This window comes from Ursus arctos, unplaced genomic scaffold (genome assembly GCF_023065955.2).
Source record: "Ursus arctos isolate Adak ecotype North America unplaced genomic scaffold, UrsArc2.0 scaffold_22, whole genome shotgun sequence".
Lineage (NCBI taxonomy): Eukaryota > Metazoa > Chordata > Mammalia > Carnivora > Ursidae > Ursus > Ursus arctos.
The window spans coordinates 43,102,891-43,121,689 of record NW_026622897.1 but is presented as its reverse complement, the minus strand read 5'-3'; the positions used below and the strand labels follow the sequence as shown (position 1 = coordinate 43,121,689).

Here is an 18,799-nt window from a genome sequence, read left to right as displayed (position 1 = left end):
TAGTAACCGTTCTTTAAATGAATGGATGTATTACAATTCATCAAGGCTATGTCTTCTAACAATGTTATGTCAAAAGATTTCTATTTTCTTTTTTCTCTTTGAGTAAGACACTTTTTAAGACCTCCAATCAGTCAACCGTATGCAAGTATTTATTGAGTGTCTACTATGTACCTTGCCCTGTGCTGTCAACTTTGAATTTATTAATGTGTCACAATGTATCAGCTATCACATGTGCGATTTATGCACTTTCTGGGATACTAAAGTCATGTTCAAAACCCTAGGCACACTTGTTTTAAATAATCTCACTGTTATGAAAGAGAATTGAGAATTAAATGTCTTGTTCTTTGGAATTTAGTTCAATCCAACAGACACTGAGCACCACTGCGTGCCCTGCATTATTCTAGACACTGAAGATACAGAGTTATACAACATGTAAAAGACACAGAAACTTGCTTTCATGAAAGAGTCTTTTAGGGAGGCTGATGCTGAAGAAGTAATACGCATGACAAAGACCACAAAAGAAAGTATAGAAGCTGCAAAGAGGAGGGAGTAATTAACTGTTAGAGATTATTAGTGAAGGCTTTCTATTGGTGTGGACCAAAAAATGATTTTTGTGCTGATTATTAAAGTAGTACATGCTTATCACAGAAATTTTGAAAAAATGAAGAAAGTATGAGAGAAAAAAAATCACTCAGAACCCCATAAATAGAGGAAACTTTCTGCTAACATTATGGTGTGTATTCTTCATTTTAATGCATATACAATATATAGATATCTTTATACTTGAAACCTAGGCACACATTTTAAGTATAACTGAGATCATATCATATGAAGCTTTCTTATACTCAACAATAAGTGGTAAACGTTTCCCCATGGCTTTAAATGCCTCAGGACATAAGCAAATAATTGCACATCATTTCATTGATTAAATCTTTTAGACCAATCTCCTTTTGGATAGTTAGATGATTTTTAGTTTTAAAAAATATTATAAATAATATTATGATAATATAACTACACATAAGTCTCTGCACACATCTGAATATTCCATAGGATTAAAAAATTTAAAGTAAACTTTTCAAGATTAGAGATGAGCCTATTTTTCATGTCTTTGATACATGTTACCAATTATTCTCAGGAAGGTTGTATCAAATTATCTTCCCAGTAGCAGGACTATGAGGGAGTGCTATGTTCTCCATAGTTTTGTTAATACTGGACATTGTACCCTCCAATGGATTCCCATTCTTATCCAGGGTAATAGTCAGAGTCCTTGCCATGGCCTTCAAGATCCTGCCTGATCTCTGATCTCTCTCCTACTTTTTGTCCATGATCTCATCTCCCTCTGGCCATATTGAGCAGAGGCACACTCCCACATCACAACTTTGCACTCATTCACTCTGCCTGGAATGGTTTTCCCATCAGATATTTGATTCCTATTACTCCCTTACTTCCTTCAGGTATTTATGCAAATGTCACCATCTTGGTGGAACTTCCTTGGGCATTCTGCTTATGGCTTAATACTCCATCCCTTCAGCACTGCAAGGCATTTATCACCATCACACATACTATTGGATTCATTCATTTATCTCGTTTATCAGCTGGCTGGCTGTTCCTATCAGAACGTGAATTCCATTAGGACCAGAATTTCTTTTTCTTTCTTTTTTTTGTATGTTTTGTTCTTCACTGAGTCTCCCCTGCCGAAAACAGTGCATATAGTAAGTGCAATACATTTTATAGAATGAATAAATTTTATCCCAGTTTCACAGAATTGGTAATTGAGAGTTTGCAAGATGACCCAGCTTGCCGAACGGCAATCAGCTTGTAAGTAAAAAAGCTGGCATTCAAACCTAAGTTTATATGATATAAAGCATGGGTTCTTAACTTCTATACATATAGATCCTCTGAAAAAAACCCACTAAGATATTTTTCTTTCTCTTATATTTATACTTGCCTCTAAAATTACCATTGCTCATGTCAGACTGTTTTAAACATTAATTAATGTTGCACTTTTTTCATAGCTTATCATCTCCAGGTTGTTTGAAAAACGACAGTGAAATGAAGCCTAAACTTTCTCCAGTCCCCACTTGCCAGGATCATAATAAGGCAGGACAGGTACCGCATCTTCAAACGAACAAAATCCAATCAGAATCTTCCTCTGACCTCTGTTTCTCAGTGACAGTTATGGGACTAGCTCTTTTTTCAATATATGGATATGGCTCATGTACTCAGGACCCCAAATTGGACTGTGATAAATCTATCTACTAATCAAAACCTGCTGGGGTTAACAGAAGTAGGGCTGGGATATCTCTTTCTAATTTTCAGTTGCTATAAATACTTCTGATCAAATGATAGTTCAGTAAATTCCCTTGAATATTTGTGGGACCCACTCTACAAATCTCATTTTGCTAATTGTCATTAATACATCCTTTTATAAAGTATGTTGCTTAGCATACTCAACCTTTGGAGAGCTTGCGAAGGGATTGTGAAGGCAGAAACGTAAAAGGCAATCATTAATTTGTCTTCAAACTTGGTATTGTAGGAAATGTGTTATGTGTGTTTGCAACGAGCACAGCGCAATTCCCCATTGTACTACAGTGAGGAGAGGAAGAGGAGAGAGATAGAAGATGAGCGACTCATTCAGCAGTACCAAATGCTGAAGGATCAAGAGGCTCTCTTAAAACACCAGGTAGTTCAACACCTTGATTAAAGAGTGCTAAACATGGGACAGTAGAACATGATTATAAAGTGCCATTTAAAATGCTGCATTAGGGGTGCCTGGGTGGCTCAGTTGGTTGAGTGTCTGACTCTTGATCTCAACTCAGGTCTTGATCTCAGGGTTGTGAGTTCAAGCTCCACATTGGGCTCCAAGCTGGGCATGGAGCCTACTTAAAACAACAACAACAAAAACCCCTTAAGTATGTCTGTACTATAACATATTTAATCATTTACTTACTACTGGATTAAAACTTAGGTTGTATCCACATTGTCACTAATAATGACCAACATTGGGATGAACATCCAAGCAGCTGAATGTTTGCACCTGTCACTGATTTCTCCCTCTCCTCCACCCCCAAAGATTGAATTTTAAAGGTAGAATTCCTGGATTTATATGGTTTTATTTGTGATTTCTAGTAAGATATAATCAAGGCTTTTCCCTTCAAATTTATGGCCTATCTAAGCAAGCAAAGAGAGAATGGCACATTCACATTTGAACTATCCAGATTTCTCTGGTCTCCAATAAATGATCCTAGTACTCTTTCTTGCATTTGTGATATCAGGTAACTACTTATGAAATCTTCCATTCCCCCTTACGATTCCCACAGAGGTGCTGCCTAAGGCTCCAAAACTTTCCCTAACCCATTTTTATAAATCTATGAATATATCAGAAAGTACCATTGCCTCCAAAAGGCAAGTTTCTATCTTAGTTGGATTATTATATTATAATAGAATTAAAATTTTAAAGGCTGTATGTCAATATGTGATTTTTTCCCCAAAGATGAGAAGTCTGGCTAATAGAGAACAGAATCAGAAAAATGCTGCCTACAATCTTGGAGTTGCTGAAGCTATAAGAATCCACAAGAATGAGAAACCTGAATTTTATGTGAGTCTTTCCAAAATTTCTATTGTTCATAATACCTGTCCTATCTGTGAGTATTTGGATCCATTCTCTGTACTGTAGGCTGTGCCATTGTTTAAGTGGCAGAGGAGAAATGTGGGCTGTGCAAGGTTGAAGCCTCATTCTGGGTCAGGAGTTGTCCACCATCTGTGTCCAAACTCTTCACATTTGCAATACAGTTCCTATTAGATACTATGGCACTTGTTAATGATAGTAATTCTCAGCCAGGCCCTGGGATGGGTGGTGGGGGGGAGCAGTGTACTAAAGTAATGCCTCAGGAACTGGATCTGGAGAGCGAGCATTACCTGGGAGCTTGCTGGAAAGGCGGAATCTAGGGCCCCGTCCCTCCAGAATGGGCATCTACGTTTGAATAAGATCCTCCTCTGATTTGCAGGTGCATTAAAGCTTGAATAGCCCAGCTCCTTAGATGGAGGTGAGCCACCTGCTGCACCAATGATTTAATGTTTTCAATCACTGTGTGCCTACCTTTAGTTTGCCTGACTCTTTCTCCCTTCACACCACTATTCAGGTGGTCTGACACTCTGGACGTAAATCTAATAAAATACATTTTCTTTATTCATCACCAAACATTTATTGAACTCCTGTGTGCTGGCCACCGTGCTCATGGCTAGGAATACAAAGATGAATAAGACAAGGTCCCTCTTGAAAGAGGTCTCAGGCTACCAGAGGAGACAGGTTTAAAGCGCCAAGAGTGTGGTATAATGAATACTATGATAAATCTTTGAACAGGGCACTGTGTGAGCAGAGTCACTTGACCCAGACCAGAGATCTGTGGGGGACTTTCTTGTATACCCGAGTTAGGAAAAGGAGGGAATGGAGGAAGAACCTTCTAGGCAGGGGTGGCAGGGAGGAAGGAAGGAGACATGATATTCTTGAGATTTAGGCCTGATTCTTTTCTCTTCTTACATATAAGTTCCAGATTATGTTTATTATGGCTTACTTTGTGTATCCTCTTTGATGTATCTGCAGACATCTTAAAAAGACCAAAACAGAACTTTTGATCCCTCTCCTCACCTGTTCTTCTAATGGTTTAGCCTCCCTGCTTCAGTAAGTGGCATCACCAGGCCGACAGTTGCACAAACCCCATACCAAGGAGTGATCCCAGATTGCTCCTTCTCTGTCTCCCCCATCCAACCATCCTCAGGCACTGTTGCCTTTACTGCCGAAATGTATCCAATCTCTTCACCTCCCTTCATCTTCAGTGTTACCACCCTAGTGCAAGCCACATTATAAGGCTCAGCTTCTGAAATGCTTCCCTAATTAGGTTTGTTGCTTGCCTTCTTCCCTTTTACAATCTATTCTCCACACTGCAGTCAAGTGATCTTTTTTTTTTAAAGATTTTATTTATTTATTCGACAGAGAGAGAGACAGCCAGCGAGAGAGGGAACACAAGCAGGGGGAGTGGGAGAGGAAGAAGCAGGCTCATAGCGGAAGAGCCTGATGTGGGGCTCGATCCCAGAACGCCAGGATCACGCCCTGAGCCGAAGGCAGACGCTTAACCGCTGTGCCACCCAGGCGCCCCATGTGATCTTTTAAAACTTAACCCAAACGTAACATTCTCCTGTTTAAAACCTCTAATGGTCGTTAAAATAAAATCTAAACTCTTTACCTTGACCTGTGAGGTCTATGTGGCCCTGCCTTCTTCTTTGAGCTTACCTACTTCAAGGGGACTTGCTCCCTGTGCTTCAGCCATTCTTCTCATTAAACATGCCTCACTTGTTTTCATCCAGTGCCTTTGTACTTGCTGTTCCTTCTGTGGGGACACAGGTCACCGGATATTTGCAGTGGAGGTGATTCAGTCAACTTTATTGAAAAGCCTTCCCTAATAACCAACCACTGTAGCTCTGTTCCCGCCCACTGGCTGTGATAAAGGCTTCATAGCATTTATCACTACCTTAAATTATCTGATGTATTGTTCACTTGTTCCCTGTCTCCTGTACCAGAAGGCAGGCTCCATCGGCCTCTCTGTCAGTGTCTAGAATGGCCAAGCCGGGAGTGGGTATTCAGTTTTCCCTCTTCCCACGTCTGCTCAGTCCTGCTCACGCTTTTGCACTCACTCAGAACTCCTTCTTTCCATCTGTGTGTTGTGCTAGCTCAGGACCTCCTCCATCACATCCTTCCTCATCTCTCTCTCAGATGTGGGGTTTTGTCAGTTCTGCTCAGATTCATGCTGGAGCACACTCCCATTATTCCGTGCGTTGTCTCAACGCTAGATGGTCAGTGTGTTGAGGACTGGGCAAATACTATAAATTAATAATTGATTTTAGTCTTCTGAATTACTGCCTTTATTCTTTGTTGCTTTTGGTATTTTAGAGTAAATGCATTGCTTCTCCTTCATTCCAGAAATCTTTCCTATTTGATAAACGGCCACTCAGTCCTGAGATTAATGCTTTCAAACAAGAAGAATATTCCCAAAGTCTCCTGAAACAAATGGATAACAGACGGGAAAAGGAAATAAAGCAAAGACAAAACAAAGAGTTGATGGACCGCCTAGAACAAGTGCAACTCACAGAGGAGTGAGTCTAGCGACGGGCCCTGAAAAATGGGTTCAGCATTTTCATGTGAAGATTATTTCCCTGTGGGATTGAATCAGCCTCAGTAGTTTCATTAGCACAGCTGTAATGACTGAGCAAACCAACCCAGCTACCACTGGTACAAACCAGTACCACAGCATGACATTTCGTTAGAAAAATGAAAAAAGCTGTCATCATTATAATGACCATTAGAGTAATGATTACCAATCTATAACTAATGGTAGAGTATCATTTTATATTGTTTTGTGATCACTAATACTGGCAGATGGAGGAAGGGACTTGTCTTGAACAAGCATCATTCCCAGCCTTTCCCAGTTGGTCTCAAGGCAAAGCTGGGGTTTTGTTGTAAGTAGGGGTTTCCCACAGAAGCTGGGGGCAGGAGTGTATGGGGGACTAGGAACTAGAACCATGGACTAAAATGTCATGTAAGAGATGCTTTCCCTCTGGTCACACCCACAGCTCCTTGGTTGACATCGTCTTTTTTCCGGCTTGAACTTGGATGAATGTTAGTCTCAATTACAAATTTTCAGGAATGAGAATCTGATTGGTCTTGCTTGGGTCATCTGAGGCCTGGGGTAGAGTCAGAGTTCAAACATGCTTAAGGTGGTCACGCTTCTATTACTGAGGTCAGGAGAGCAATTAAAGAGGCTACTGTAGTGAGAGAGGCTCCTAAAACAAATAGTAAGCTAGTTTTTGTGACCAAAAGATTATTTTTCTATGAAATATGTATGTTCCATTATGGATCATGTGGGTTCCCTGTGGGTTGCATATAACAGAATCATAATTTATAATAGGAAAGATCACTTTTCTTAAAAAGGAATCTTATGGTGAATCATATTATAGAATGAATAGACACTTCCTGCTTTCCTATCTAGATTTTTTTAAAGCACGGGAGGTGGGGGGGTACTTGTCTTAGTGGTAGTGAATTTGGACAAAGTGGTCAATCTCCTGCTTACACCTGTCCTGTCTGTCCTGTATTCAGCACATTGTCCACTAGCCTATGGATTTGTTACTCCTTTCTTCATTAAAATGAAAGCTCTAGAAGGAAATATCACTTTTTATCTACCAGTCTCTCACTCCTATTGATACTTAGGAAATAGGTTTTGGTGATGTTAGTCTGTATTACCAGAGACAGTAACACACTGTGCCCCCCACCTTCTCTTGTTCTTAACTGCCAGACTTGCTGCCCAAAGAGCCCAGTATATAAAAGACAAGATGGAAGAAACACAGTGTTATAAGAGAGCTTTGGATGCACAGGTAAGGTGACGATTGTTATTTCTAAAATTATGCAATGCTTCAGTAGCATTCTAAAAACATGTATAAGAACTGTCATGTCATCAGTAGCCTGATGTGTTACCCCTTCGGTGGTTTTTGTGGCCTTGTTCCCTCCTCTAAGGGACTGGTATTTTACTGTGCTATGGTGTCATGCATACAATTTATTGCCTGGTATAATTCTGATCTACACGATGTGTGTCCCTGTTTCAGATAAAGAACAAGCCCCTGCAACTGCCCATGTTTGAGCCAGACTCTTGTGAGCCCATCTTTGGTAGGGATGAGGGTGAGCTGATGGTGGAAAAGCGAAAGCGAGAACAGGATTACATGAAGCACCAGCTGGAGGCCGCTGCGAGCCGCAAGAGGAGAACCATCCTGCAGCAGCTGGTGGAGCAAAAGCAGGATTTGCAGATGCTTCGGAGGACACAGAAAGAGTAAGAGACCCCAGATCTTCCTTCCTCCTCCTCCTCCTCTTCTGCTCCCCTCTCCAACTTCCCATTTTCTCTCTTTCTTTCTCCTACAACAGCATAGAAGCAATAATAATAGTGAACACATTGAGGAGTGACTGTGTGCAAAATATTGTTCTAAACTTATCAAATCCTTCATCTTGTTTGTCCTTACAATTCACCCTATGAAGAACAGTTATTGATTAAAAAAACCAACCCACCAGACCTGATCCTACCTCTCCCTCCAATTACCTCTCCATATTTTCCCTTCCCTTTACAGTACAGCTTCTTAAAAGAATTGTCCAGATCAGCACTATCTACTGGAAATACAGTGTGAGCCACAATCGTGCTGTTGTGCTCAACTAGACACAGGCATGAAACTTGGGCTCTTTCTCAACTTCCAATAAGCCCCCTTCCTTCAAAGAACTGTTGATGTAGTGAGCTGTACTTATCATGGCGGGCGAGGGGGTGGTGAAGGTGGCAGGGTAGCAGGGCACGACTTGATGCCTTATCGGTGCATATATCTTTAAATTCAAACATCAGACACCCTGTGTCTTTCTTTCTTTCTTTTTGATTTGATGAGTTTATACATTATACTATGTTCACCACAAGTGTAGTGACCATCTGTCCTGTTACATTGCTTTTATGATATCACTGACCATATTCCTTATGCTGTGCCTTTTATTGCCATGCCTTATTCATTCCCTAACTGGAGACCTGTATGTCCCACTCCCCTTCACCCATTTTGCCTGACTCTCCATCCCCCCCACCTTCTGACAACACACAGTGTTGTTGTTGTGTTCTCTGTTGATTCTGCTTTTTGTCTGCTTATTCATTTTTCTTAGATTCATATGGTATTTGTCTTTCTCAGTCTGACTTATTATTTCACTTAGCATAAAACGCTTAGGTCCATCCATGTTGTCTCCAATGGCACAATTTCATCCTTTTTATGGCAGTATAATATTCCATGCTGGGCATGCGTGTGTGCGTGTGTGTGTCTGTGCGTGTGGATAGGTAGGTAGATAGATAGATAAATAGATAAGTAGATAGATAGATGTAGATAGAGATAGATGTAGAGATAGATAGATGATAGATAGATGTAGTTAGATATAGATAGAGAGATAGATTGATAAGATACCCCATTCTTCTTATCCATTTGTCTATTGATGGATACTTAGGCTGCTTCCATATCTTGGCTATTGTAAACAATGCTGCAATAATTGTAGGGGTGCAGATATCTTTTTGAATTAGTGTTTTCATTTTTTGGGGGGTAAATACCCAAAGGTAGAATTATTGGATCATATGGTGGTTCTATTTTTAATTTTTTGAGGAACCTCCGTACTGTTTTCCACAGTGGCTGCACAAATTTACATTCCCACACACTGCACGAGGGTTCCTTTTTATCCACATCCTTGCCAACACTTGTTTTTTTATCATTTTGATTTTAGTCATTCTAACTGCTGTAAAGTGATATCTCATTACAGTTTTGATTTTCATTTCTCTGATGATGAGTGGTGTTAAATTCTGTCATTTCCAAGCTGTATGACCTGGGCCAAAACACAGGTGCGGTCTTTGTGCCCTCATTTCCTCACACGAAAAGTAAGGATAATGTATCTGCCCCACCTATCCTTACTGTGAGAAGGACATGAGAGTATGTATTTGAGAACATTTTTGGAAACTGCAGAGCTCTGAACAAGTACAAACTGTGGTCTTGGTTATCTCTCTTGTCGAAGCCCTGGTCACAGACCCCCCTTTCCTGTACGGGTCAGATCCTTCTCTTCCATTTCTATATCCTTTACTAGTTATCCCAGACTCTCTCACTTGTCTTTTCTCTCTCTCTCTCTCTCTTTTTAAAGATTTTTATTTGACACAGAGAGAAAGAGTCAGAGAGCACAGGTGGGTGGGTGTATGGCAGAGGGAGGAGAGCAGGTGGAGCCCGATGTGGGGCTTGATCGCAGGACCCTGGGATCATGACCTGAGCTGAAGGCAGACTCTGAACCAACTGAGCCACCCAGGCGCCCCTCTCACTTATCTTCTCTTTCCCAGCTTCCCCAGTCTCTAGTCCATCTCAAGATGCCATCTTAGGGCAGTCCTGTGGCAAGTAGACGGTCACTTTCACAGGGGATAATTTAGTCAGTGTGATCTAAACAGGCCTGTTTAGATCTTAAAGTATTCTTTTTCTTTAAACTTTTCTGCCTTTGTTTATAAAAAGTAGAACAGTTCATGTTCATTAAAATAAGTCAATTGGTGGAGAGATTAAAAAAAGCTTAATAATCTCCCCCAGCCTTCTGTATTTTTTCTTACTCTTTACAAATATATTCACACAATATCCACATATATATTTTCCTTCTACTTTTGTAAATGAAAATAAGACCTATGAGATACATTACTCTGCAGCCCAGCTTTTCTTTAACCTAATAATGCATCATTAATTTATATTTAGGTCAGTACATAGAGACAAATCCATTCTTCTTTAATGACAGCATACTATCTATAACATGGATTACTGTAATTTATCTTTTGCACTATTGATGAAGATTCACTCTATTTGCAGATGGTTTGCTATTACAACAATTTTTGCATTAAACATTTTAAATATATATCTTTATACTCGTTCTTTTGTTTCTGTTGGATAAAATCCTAGAAGTAGAGCTGCTGGACCAAGCGTATGGCACATTTTAAATATTACCAGATACCAACAGTTTGCTTTGTTTCTTTCTTTTTTTTTTTTTTTAAGATTTTATTTATTTATTTGGCAGAGAGAGAGAGAGAGAGAGAGGAACACAAGCTGGGGGAGTGAGAGCAGGAGAAGCAGGCTTCCCGCTGAGCAGGGAGCCAGATGTGGGGCTTGATCCCCAGGACCCTGGGATCATGACCTGAGCCAAAGGCAGATGCTTAAGGAATGAGCCACCCAGGCAGCCCAACAGTTCACTTTCTAAAAAAGGTACAGCAGTTTGCTCCCACCAGCAGTCTTGTGAGAATCCTCGCGACCTCCCCTGCAGCCCCAGTTCCTTTCCTCACTTGCTTGGCATATAAATGAAACTGACTTTTAAAAGTCTCCTTTTACAAAGAATACAATAGTAGCCGGAAAGCATATGAAAAGATGCTCAACATCACTAATCACTAGGGAGCTGGACAACAAAAGCTCAGTGAGGTAGCTGCTCACAAAGAAATGGTGTCTGTACTCTGAAAGGCGCTGCACAGGTAAGCCTCCTTTAGCCACCCTGGACCCTCCTTTGTCCTGTTTGGAATAGACACCATTTAGCATTTAACTAGATTTTTGCCTCTTCAAGGCAAGAAGTAGTTCATGTTTTATTGAACATTTGCTTATCTGAACCCGAGAGTTGGGGATTCTCCACTCCAGTGAATAAAAGTAACAAAGTAGGATGGCAAGATTGCAAATGTAGCTGTGGTTGATATCACACAATTGAATAACTTAATTCCAATCACATATCTATCCTGGAGTGCCAAGTCTATGGCAGTCTGAATGAAGTAAACAGCACACTGTTCACTCTTCCCCTTGCAACTCATTTATGCAGATGTAGGAAAACATCCTTTGCTGTCTAAGAAGTTATTTATCACTGTAATGGAGACAGATTAGATGGCTATCTTTTCTTCCCCTGGGGCTTTGTGAAAAGGAAACATGTTGTGGGACAGTGTCATAAGGTTTCACAAGTGCAAAGATAAAATGTGCTATCATTTATCTTATAATATCTGTGCTTTGATTCTTTTGTGAAATGTCCAAATCAAGAATAATTTATAGATTTTTCTTATTCCACGTGCACAATGAAACATTTAACAAGTACTTCTTTTAGAGTATTCAAAAGATTAGAAAGGAAGAAAACTGTCTATCCACAGGTAGACAAAACCATTACTTTGCAATTATGTTGTGAAAGGGAAAGAGAAAGAAAAACAAAAACAAAAACAAAAGAAAGAAAGAAAGAAAGAAAGAAAGAAAGAAAGAAAAAAGAGAAAGATAGCCATTAGGATGGCTACTATCAAAAAGCCAGAACATAGTAGGTGTTGGAAAGGATGTGGAGAAATAGAAACCCTGTGCACTGTTGATGGGAATGTAAAATGGTGCAGCTGCTATGGAAAACAACATGGCAGTTCCTCAAAAACTTAAAAATAGAATTACCATATGATTCACTAATTCTACTTCTATGTATATATATGTATATATAGCAACAGATTTGAAAGCAGGATCTTTTTTTTTAATTAAAAAAGTTTTTAAAAAATTTAAAAAGATTTTATTTTTATTTTATTTTATTTTATTTTAATTTTATTTATTTTCTTTCCAGTGTAGTTAACATACAGTGTTATATTAGTTTCAGGTGTATAATGTAGTGATTCAAGGATTCTAGGCATTACTCCGTGCTTATCAAGATAATCAATTGCCTCTACCTATTTCACCCATCCCCCACCTCCCTCCCTCTGGTAACCATCTGTTTGTCTCTACAGCTAAGAGTCTATTTTAGTTTGTCTATTTTGGTTTGTCTGTCTTTTTCTCCCCCTTTGTTCATCTGTTTTGTTTCTTAAATTCCACATATGAGTGAAATCATCTTTTCTTTGTCTTTCTCTGACTGGCTTATTTTGCTTAGCATTACACTCTCTAGACCCATCCATGTTGTTGCAAAGGGCAAGATTTCATTCTTTCTTATGGCTGAATTATACACACACACACACACACACACACACACACACACACACACATCATTGTATAAATCGGCTATTGTAATAACACTGCAGTAAACACAAGGGTGCATATATCCCTTCAAAGTAGTGTTTTTGTTTTCTTTGGATAAATACCCAGTAATGAGATTACTGGATCATAGGGTAGTTCTATTTTTAATTTTTTGAGGAAAGTTCATATTGTTTTCCACAGTGGCTGCACCAGTTTGCATTTCTACCAACGCTGCACAGGGTTCCTTTTTATCCACATCCTCACCAACACTTTCTCGTGTTTTTGATTTTAGCCATTCTGACAGGTGTGAGGTGATATGTCATTGTGGTTTTGATTTGCATTTCCCTGATGATGAATGATGTTGAGCATCTTTTCATGTATCTGTTGGCCATCTGTACATCTTTGGAGAAATGTCTGTTCATGTCTTTTGCCCATTTTTTTTACTTGGATTATTTGTTTATTTGACGTTGAGTTGTATAAATTCATTATATTAATTTCTTATTTTGATGTAGTCCCAATAGTTTATTTGTGCTTTTGTTTTCCTTGCATCAGGAAATATATCTAGAAAGATGTCATAGCCAATGTCAGAGAATTACTGCCTGTGCTCTCTTCTAGGATTTTATCGTTTCAAGTCTCACATTTAGGTCTTTAATCCATTAGGAGTTTATGTTTGTGTATGACATACAAAAGTGGTCCAGTTTCATTCTTTTGCATGTTGCTGTGCAGTTTTCCCAACACTTTTTGTTGAAGAGACTTTTTCCCATTGGATATTCTTTCCTGCTGTGTCAAAGATTATTTGACCGTATAGTTTGGGTTTATTTCTGGGCTCTCTATTCTGTTTCACTGATCTACCTATGTGTCTACTCTTGTGCTAGTACCATACTGTCTTGATCACTGCAGCTTGTAATATAACTTAAAGTCTAAAATTGTGATGCCTCTAGCTTTGTTTTTCTTTTACAAGATTGGTTTGGCTATTCAGAGTCTTTTATGGTCTCCATACAAATTTTAGAATAGTTTGTTCTGGTTCTGTGAAAAATGCTGTTGGTATTTTGATAGGGATTGCATTAAATCTGTAGATCGATTTGAGTAGCGTGGACATTTAAACAATATTTGTTCTTCCAATCCATGAGAATGGAATACCTTTCCATTTGTTTGTGTTCAATTTCTTTCACTCTTTTTTTTTTAAAGATTTTATTTATTTATTTGAGAAAGAGAGAGAGAGCATGAGTGGGAGGGGGACAGGAGCAAAGGGAGAGGGAGAAGCAGGTTCCTCACTGAGCAGGGAGCCCAACACGGAGCTGGATCCCAGGACCTTGAAATCATGACCTGAGCCGAAAGCAGACACTTAACCAACTGAGCCACCTGGGAGCCCCTGTGTTCAATTTCTTTCATCAATGTTTTATAGTTTTCAGAGTACAGATCTTCTACCTCCTTCATTTTTTATTCCTAGGTATTTTATTCTTTTTGGTGCAATTGAAAATAGGATTGTTTTCTTTTTCTTTTTTAGAGTAGGTTCCATGCCCAGTGTGGACCCCAACATGGGGCTTGAACTCACGACACTGAGATCAAGATCTGAGCTGAGATCAAAAGTTGGACACTTAACTGACTGAGGCATCCAGGTGCCCCAATAGGATTATTTTCCTAATTTCTCTTTCTGATGCTTCATTATTAGTGTATAGAAATGGAACAGATTTCTGTACATTGATTTTGTATCCTGTGACCTTACTGAATTCATTGATCAGTTCTAGTAAGTTGTTTTTTTTTTTTTTTGGTGGAGTTGAAAACAGGATCTTGAGATATTTGCACTCCCATGTTCATAACAGCATTCAGTAGCCAAGAAATGGAAGCAACACAAATATCCAGTCACAGAGGGTTCAATAAACAAAATGTGTTATACGTATACAATGGAATATTACTCAGATTTCAGAAGGAAGGAAATTATGACACATGCTACAACATGGATAAACCTTGATGACCTTATGCTAAGCAAAATAAGCCAGTCATAATAAGACAAATATTGTATGATTCCATTTCTGTAAAGTATTCAGAGTGTCAGATTCATGGAAGCAAAGTAGAATGGTGGTTGCCAGGGGCTAGGGGGAGGGAGGAATGGGGAGTTGTTTAATAAGTATAGAGTTTTAGTTTTGCAAGACGGAAAGAGTTCTAGATATTGGTTGTACAACAATGTAAATATACTTAACACTATGTACCTGTACACTTAGAAATGTTTAAGATGTCAATTTTATGTTATGTGGTTTTTACTATTTTTTTTTTTTTAGACTTTATTTATTTAGAGAAAAGACAGAGAGTATTTGGGTGAGGAGGAGAAGGGCAGAGGGACAAGAAGACTCCCTGCTGAGCAGGGAGGCTGACATGGGGCTCCATCCCAGGACCCTGAGATCATGACCTGAGCCAAAGTCAGGCGCTTAACGGAGTGAGCCACCCTGGCACCCCATGTGGTTTTTACTATTAAAAAAACAATGAAAAGAAAAAAAAATGAAAAGGAAAAAAAAGTTATAAAAGATACATGTATAACAGGTACCATTCAGTCATTGAGCTCCCATTGTGTGATAGGCGTTGGCACTTTTTGTATATTATCTCATTTAACCTTTGTGATGACTATACAGTAGCTGAATTGTTGAATCTGTGTTCACGAGAGGAAAATGTGGCCATGCTCTTTTAGGACAAGGGAACCAGCGCAGGGTACATTACTGATTTTTGTCAGAGGGTCCTGACACCTAGTGGCAGTTGCTGCTTATAACACAGAGCCTTGCAGAGCAGCCTAAATCATTGGTCACATTTAGTGAAGTCCTTTCTAGGCTTTAATGAGAACTGAAGGTAAGAGTTTCAGTCTGGCAAGAAATAGACACATGTAAATAATTTGAACCAGGTTTAAGATGATTCACAACAGCAGTGGCTGAGTGTCTGGAGAGCAGTAATAGAGACACTTACCATTGGGAATTCTGGGACGTGGTACTTGAAGAGAGAGACACTGCTATCACTTCTTTGATGTCGTGGCCTTTACCAAAAAAATGGCCTTTACCATTTTTTTTTTTACCTTCTTCACAATGTTAGATAGTTTCTTGATTTCATTTTCCTTTGCCTAGTCACTTCTGTTTCTTTTCCCCTCTCTAGCCGTTCATTTGTATTCCTGTCTACTTTGCCTTGTAACATGCCTGTAGCAACTCGTGGGCTGATTACTGACAGCTGAGAGACTGGAATAAAAGGAAAGAAACGTAAAGTATAGGAAATCCATTTGAGATGATTCTTCAGTTTAGTTAAATTAGCCTCAAAGGAAATTAATGGCTTTAAAGTCTGCATTTGTTAATTGGAAAAAGGTTTCAATTCTGCTAATTTAAACTAGTATTGAAGATGAAAGGTCCTAGACCCATAAACTGTTTGAAAGCTATAATGTTTTTAGTGTTTTTCTTTGTTCAGTGTTCATGCCTTTTAGTATATTTCAAAGAGTTGTGAACAAAACCAGAATGTTTCTGTTTAATCTACCATAAAGGGAATAGAGCTCCCAGGGTTGGTGCCTGCCCTTCCCTGTATTGTGAATAGAAGCAGACCATGCTGTTCTCTCCAGGCACTTGGCAGACAGAAATGCTGAGCTGGAGCGGGTGAACAGAATTAACCAGAGCTTGCAGGAGGACTGGGAAAGCAGTGCTGCAATGAAGAGGCAGCGGGACCTGGAGGAGAAGGCCTTTGAGCGGTAATTCCCAATTGGAACCTTAAGGGCTTTGTTTGCGGAGAAACTCCTTCTGCTTCTCGTTGACTTTCCTGAGGTCTTGGGGTGGTAGACAGGTTTCCAGGGTCGACTTCAGTTCATTAGTCATGGCCGCCTAGCACACCTGGCGAAGAGCATTCTGGGTTCAGTAGGAGCTACTGCTGTAGTGTATTAGAAATGCCTGTTACGGGTATGGGATTGGAGAATGCCGGGCTGTGTGTTATATACTTACCATCTCTGCACTGATCTTTGCCTCCGTGTAGGGTGGCTTTGTTGTCATTTTGTGGAGGGTAGGGAAGCATGGGGGGAGGAGGGTAGGGATTCTCCTTGGAAATAATTAGTTGGAAATAGGGAGATGGATTTTCCATCCGAATACATCCAAGGCTGACAGAATGGTCATTTCAGAGCAGAGTCAGGGTTGAGCAACTGGGAAACCGAGAAGCCCATGATGGAACCAACCAAGAACATCTTCCTGACATGTATTAGATCCGTGCCCCCTCTCCCCAGCTAGAGTTAGGGAATCTAGTCATGGCTTTGAGAATTAACACTAACTTTGGAGAGGCAGCTAATCTTTTTGTCTTACTTTTTTCATTTGTAAGATGAGGAAAGCAAACACCTGCCTGACTGAGCTAATGAAGGAGTTTTTGTGATCAAATAAAGAGAGGTTTGGAAGCAGGAGATGCCCAGCTGGGTTGAACTGCACGGAGCGGTGGAGGGGGAGGGACTGCAGGTGGGCCATCACAGGTGGGTGGTAAGCACCTGGAGGGCAGGGAGCAGGTGTTCCTTCTCTTCTGCTTCTCCTCTGCTGCACTGGCCTCTAAACCTGGCTCAGACTCAGGGAACGCATGATGATGACTGCTTGTCCTTCCCTCTCCTCAGGGCATCAGACAAACTCTTCCTCCTGGACCAGTGTGAGAAGTATCGGCGCTGCAAACAGTGCCAGAGGCGCACCTCCAATGTGGGTGAGAGCAACTTGTGGCCCCTCAACAAGTACCTGCATGGCTCCCGGTTGTTCGTATAAAGACTGAAGTTTGGATCCTTGTTTTCCTGGGGACCATTTTTATTTTTTCAGTGTTTAGGTATGATGGTGAAACTACCTATTTTTACTTTATAGAGGGAAAAAGTTATTGTGCTGTTTTGGTGCTTTCAGGAGAAGATTGCTTTTTCACCCCTTAATTAATTCACATAGGCAGGGTCTCCCCTCTGTCTTCCTCCTGCCCGCAAAACCCTTGTTGGCACTGGGGGCTGGAAATGAGGGACCCAGCCTCATTCTGGCTCCTGAGGTGCTGCTGACCCAGCCCTGCCACTCTGTGACGCTGTGTAAGAAACTTTTCTTCATCTGTAATGAATAGTGTCCTAATAAATATTTTCTACGTACCTGACTGTGTATCATGGTAAATTTTGCCATCCCTCCCCACAGAACTGTATATGTGAACATTTCAGAGGTAGAGCAGGTTATTTGCCACAGGTTGTCGGAGCAATATGTTCTGAGTTTTCTAGTTGAGGACCCACCTGGACTTTGTCGGGACCTCAGGGACCTCATTCCCTTGGTGATCTTCTTCTTCTTCCTTTTTTTTTTTAAGATTTTATTTACTCATTTGAGAGAGCGAAAGCATGAGTGGGGGCGGGGTAGGGGTAGAGGGGCAGAGGAAGAGGGAGAAGCAGGCTCCCCGCTGAGCAAGGAGCCAAGGACAAGACAGCAAAGAACGTGGGGAGCTGGAGGCAGATGCTTGACTGACTGAGCCACCCAAGCGCCCCTCAGCTTGGTGCCCTTCTGGCCAACCATTCCATTATAGGTTTACTGTTGGGCTAAGTGTGTGCTGTGAGGGGAGTCTGGCTGGCCTTCCAGATGTCACTGCCTTCTCTCGCTGCTTCACCGGCATTCATGCTTACACTGCATGTGCTGTGGAAGAGGAATATCTTCCCGCTAAAGGACTGGTTTTCAGTTAAGGTAGGGGTGTTCTAAACCAAAATCCTCACTCATTTATCTTCATCCTTTATCTTTGCTCCACCTGCCCTGTCCTTCGCCCTCAGGTAAACCAGTGAACCAAGGGAGTGAAGTCTAGATTTCTGAAATAGAAAAGCTAAGGAATATAGTCTCTTAGACTATTTGCTTTCTGTCTGCCACATCTTTCTTAGAAAATGGGGGAAATTATATGTGGTGAGACATCCAAAACATTGTTTCTACCACAGATACAAAATAAGAATGTTTGGAGCCCCGAATAGTTAGGGGGAAGATATTTAGTCAAACTGATAATAGGCAAATTTTGTTGCCAATATTGTCTTTTTCTGTGGAAACCAATATGCTTACTGGGGACTGGAATTGTCTGGAACCTCTCCCCACAAACCCTACATTGCCACTTCCATTTTCTCAGATCACTGCGTGCAGGACCAGTCATCACCAACCAATATTTACAACCATAGTCTTTCCCCAGTACTGCCTGACTTGCCTAAGGTCCATACCTGCTACACCCTTGGAGTACTTCTCTGTCTCACATATCT

The 18,799-nt window shown here is 40.4% G+C and overlaps 1 protein-coding gene across 2 annotated transcripts in view; it reads left to right on the top strand.

Annotated features, from left to right (window-relative positions):
* CCDC81 (coiled-coil domain containing 81) overlaps window positions 1–17,671 on the top strand; it is a 38,000-nt gene extending 20,329 nt beyond the window's left edge. For both annotated transcript variants that reach the window (XM_026518275.3, XM_026518274.3), the window contains 8 exons: window positions 2,016–2,109; window positions 2,537–2,683; window positions 3,494–3,598; window positions 5,978–6,150; window positions 7,347–7,425; window positions 7,654–7,874; window positions 16,157–16,282; window positions 17,177–17,671. In XM_026518275.3, the coding sequence (XP_026374060.1) occupies window positions 2,016–2,109; window positions 2,537–2,683; window positions 3,494–3,598; window positions 5,978–6,150; window positions 7,347–7,425; window positions 7,654–7,874; window positions 16,157–16,282; window positions 17,177–17,318 (1,087 nt within the window). In that variant the 3' untranslated portion in view covers window positions 17,319–17,671. The remainder of the gene's footprint in view (window positions 1–2,015; window positions 2,110–2,536; window positions 2,684–3,493; window positions 3,599–5,977; window positions 6,151–7,346; window positions 7,426–7,653; window positions 7,875–16,156; window positions 16,283–17,176) is intronic.
* The last annotated feature ends 1,128 nt before the right edge of the window (window positions 17,672–18,799 follow it).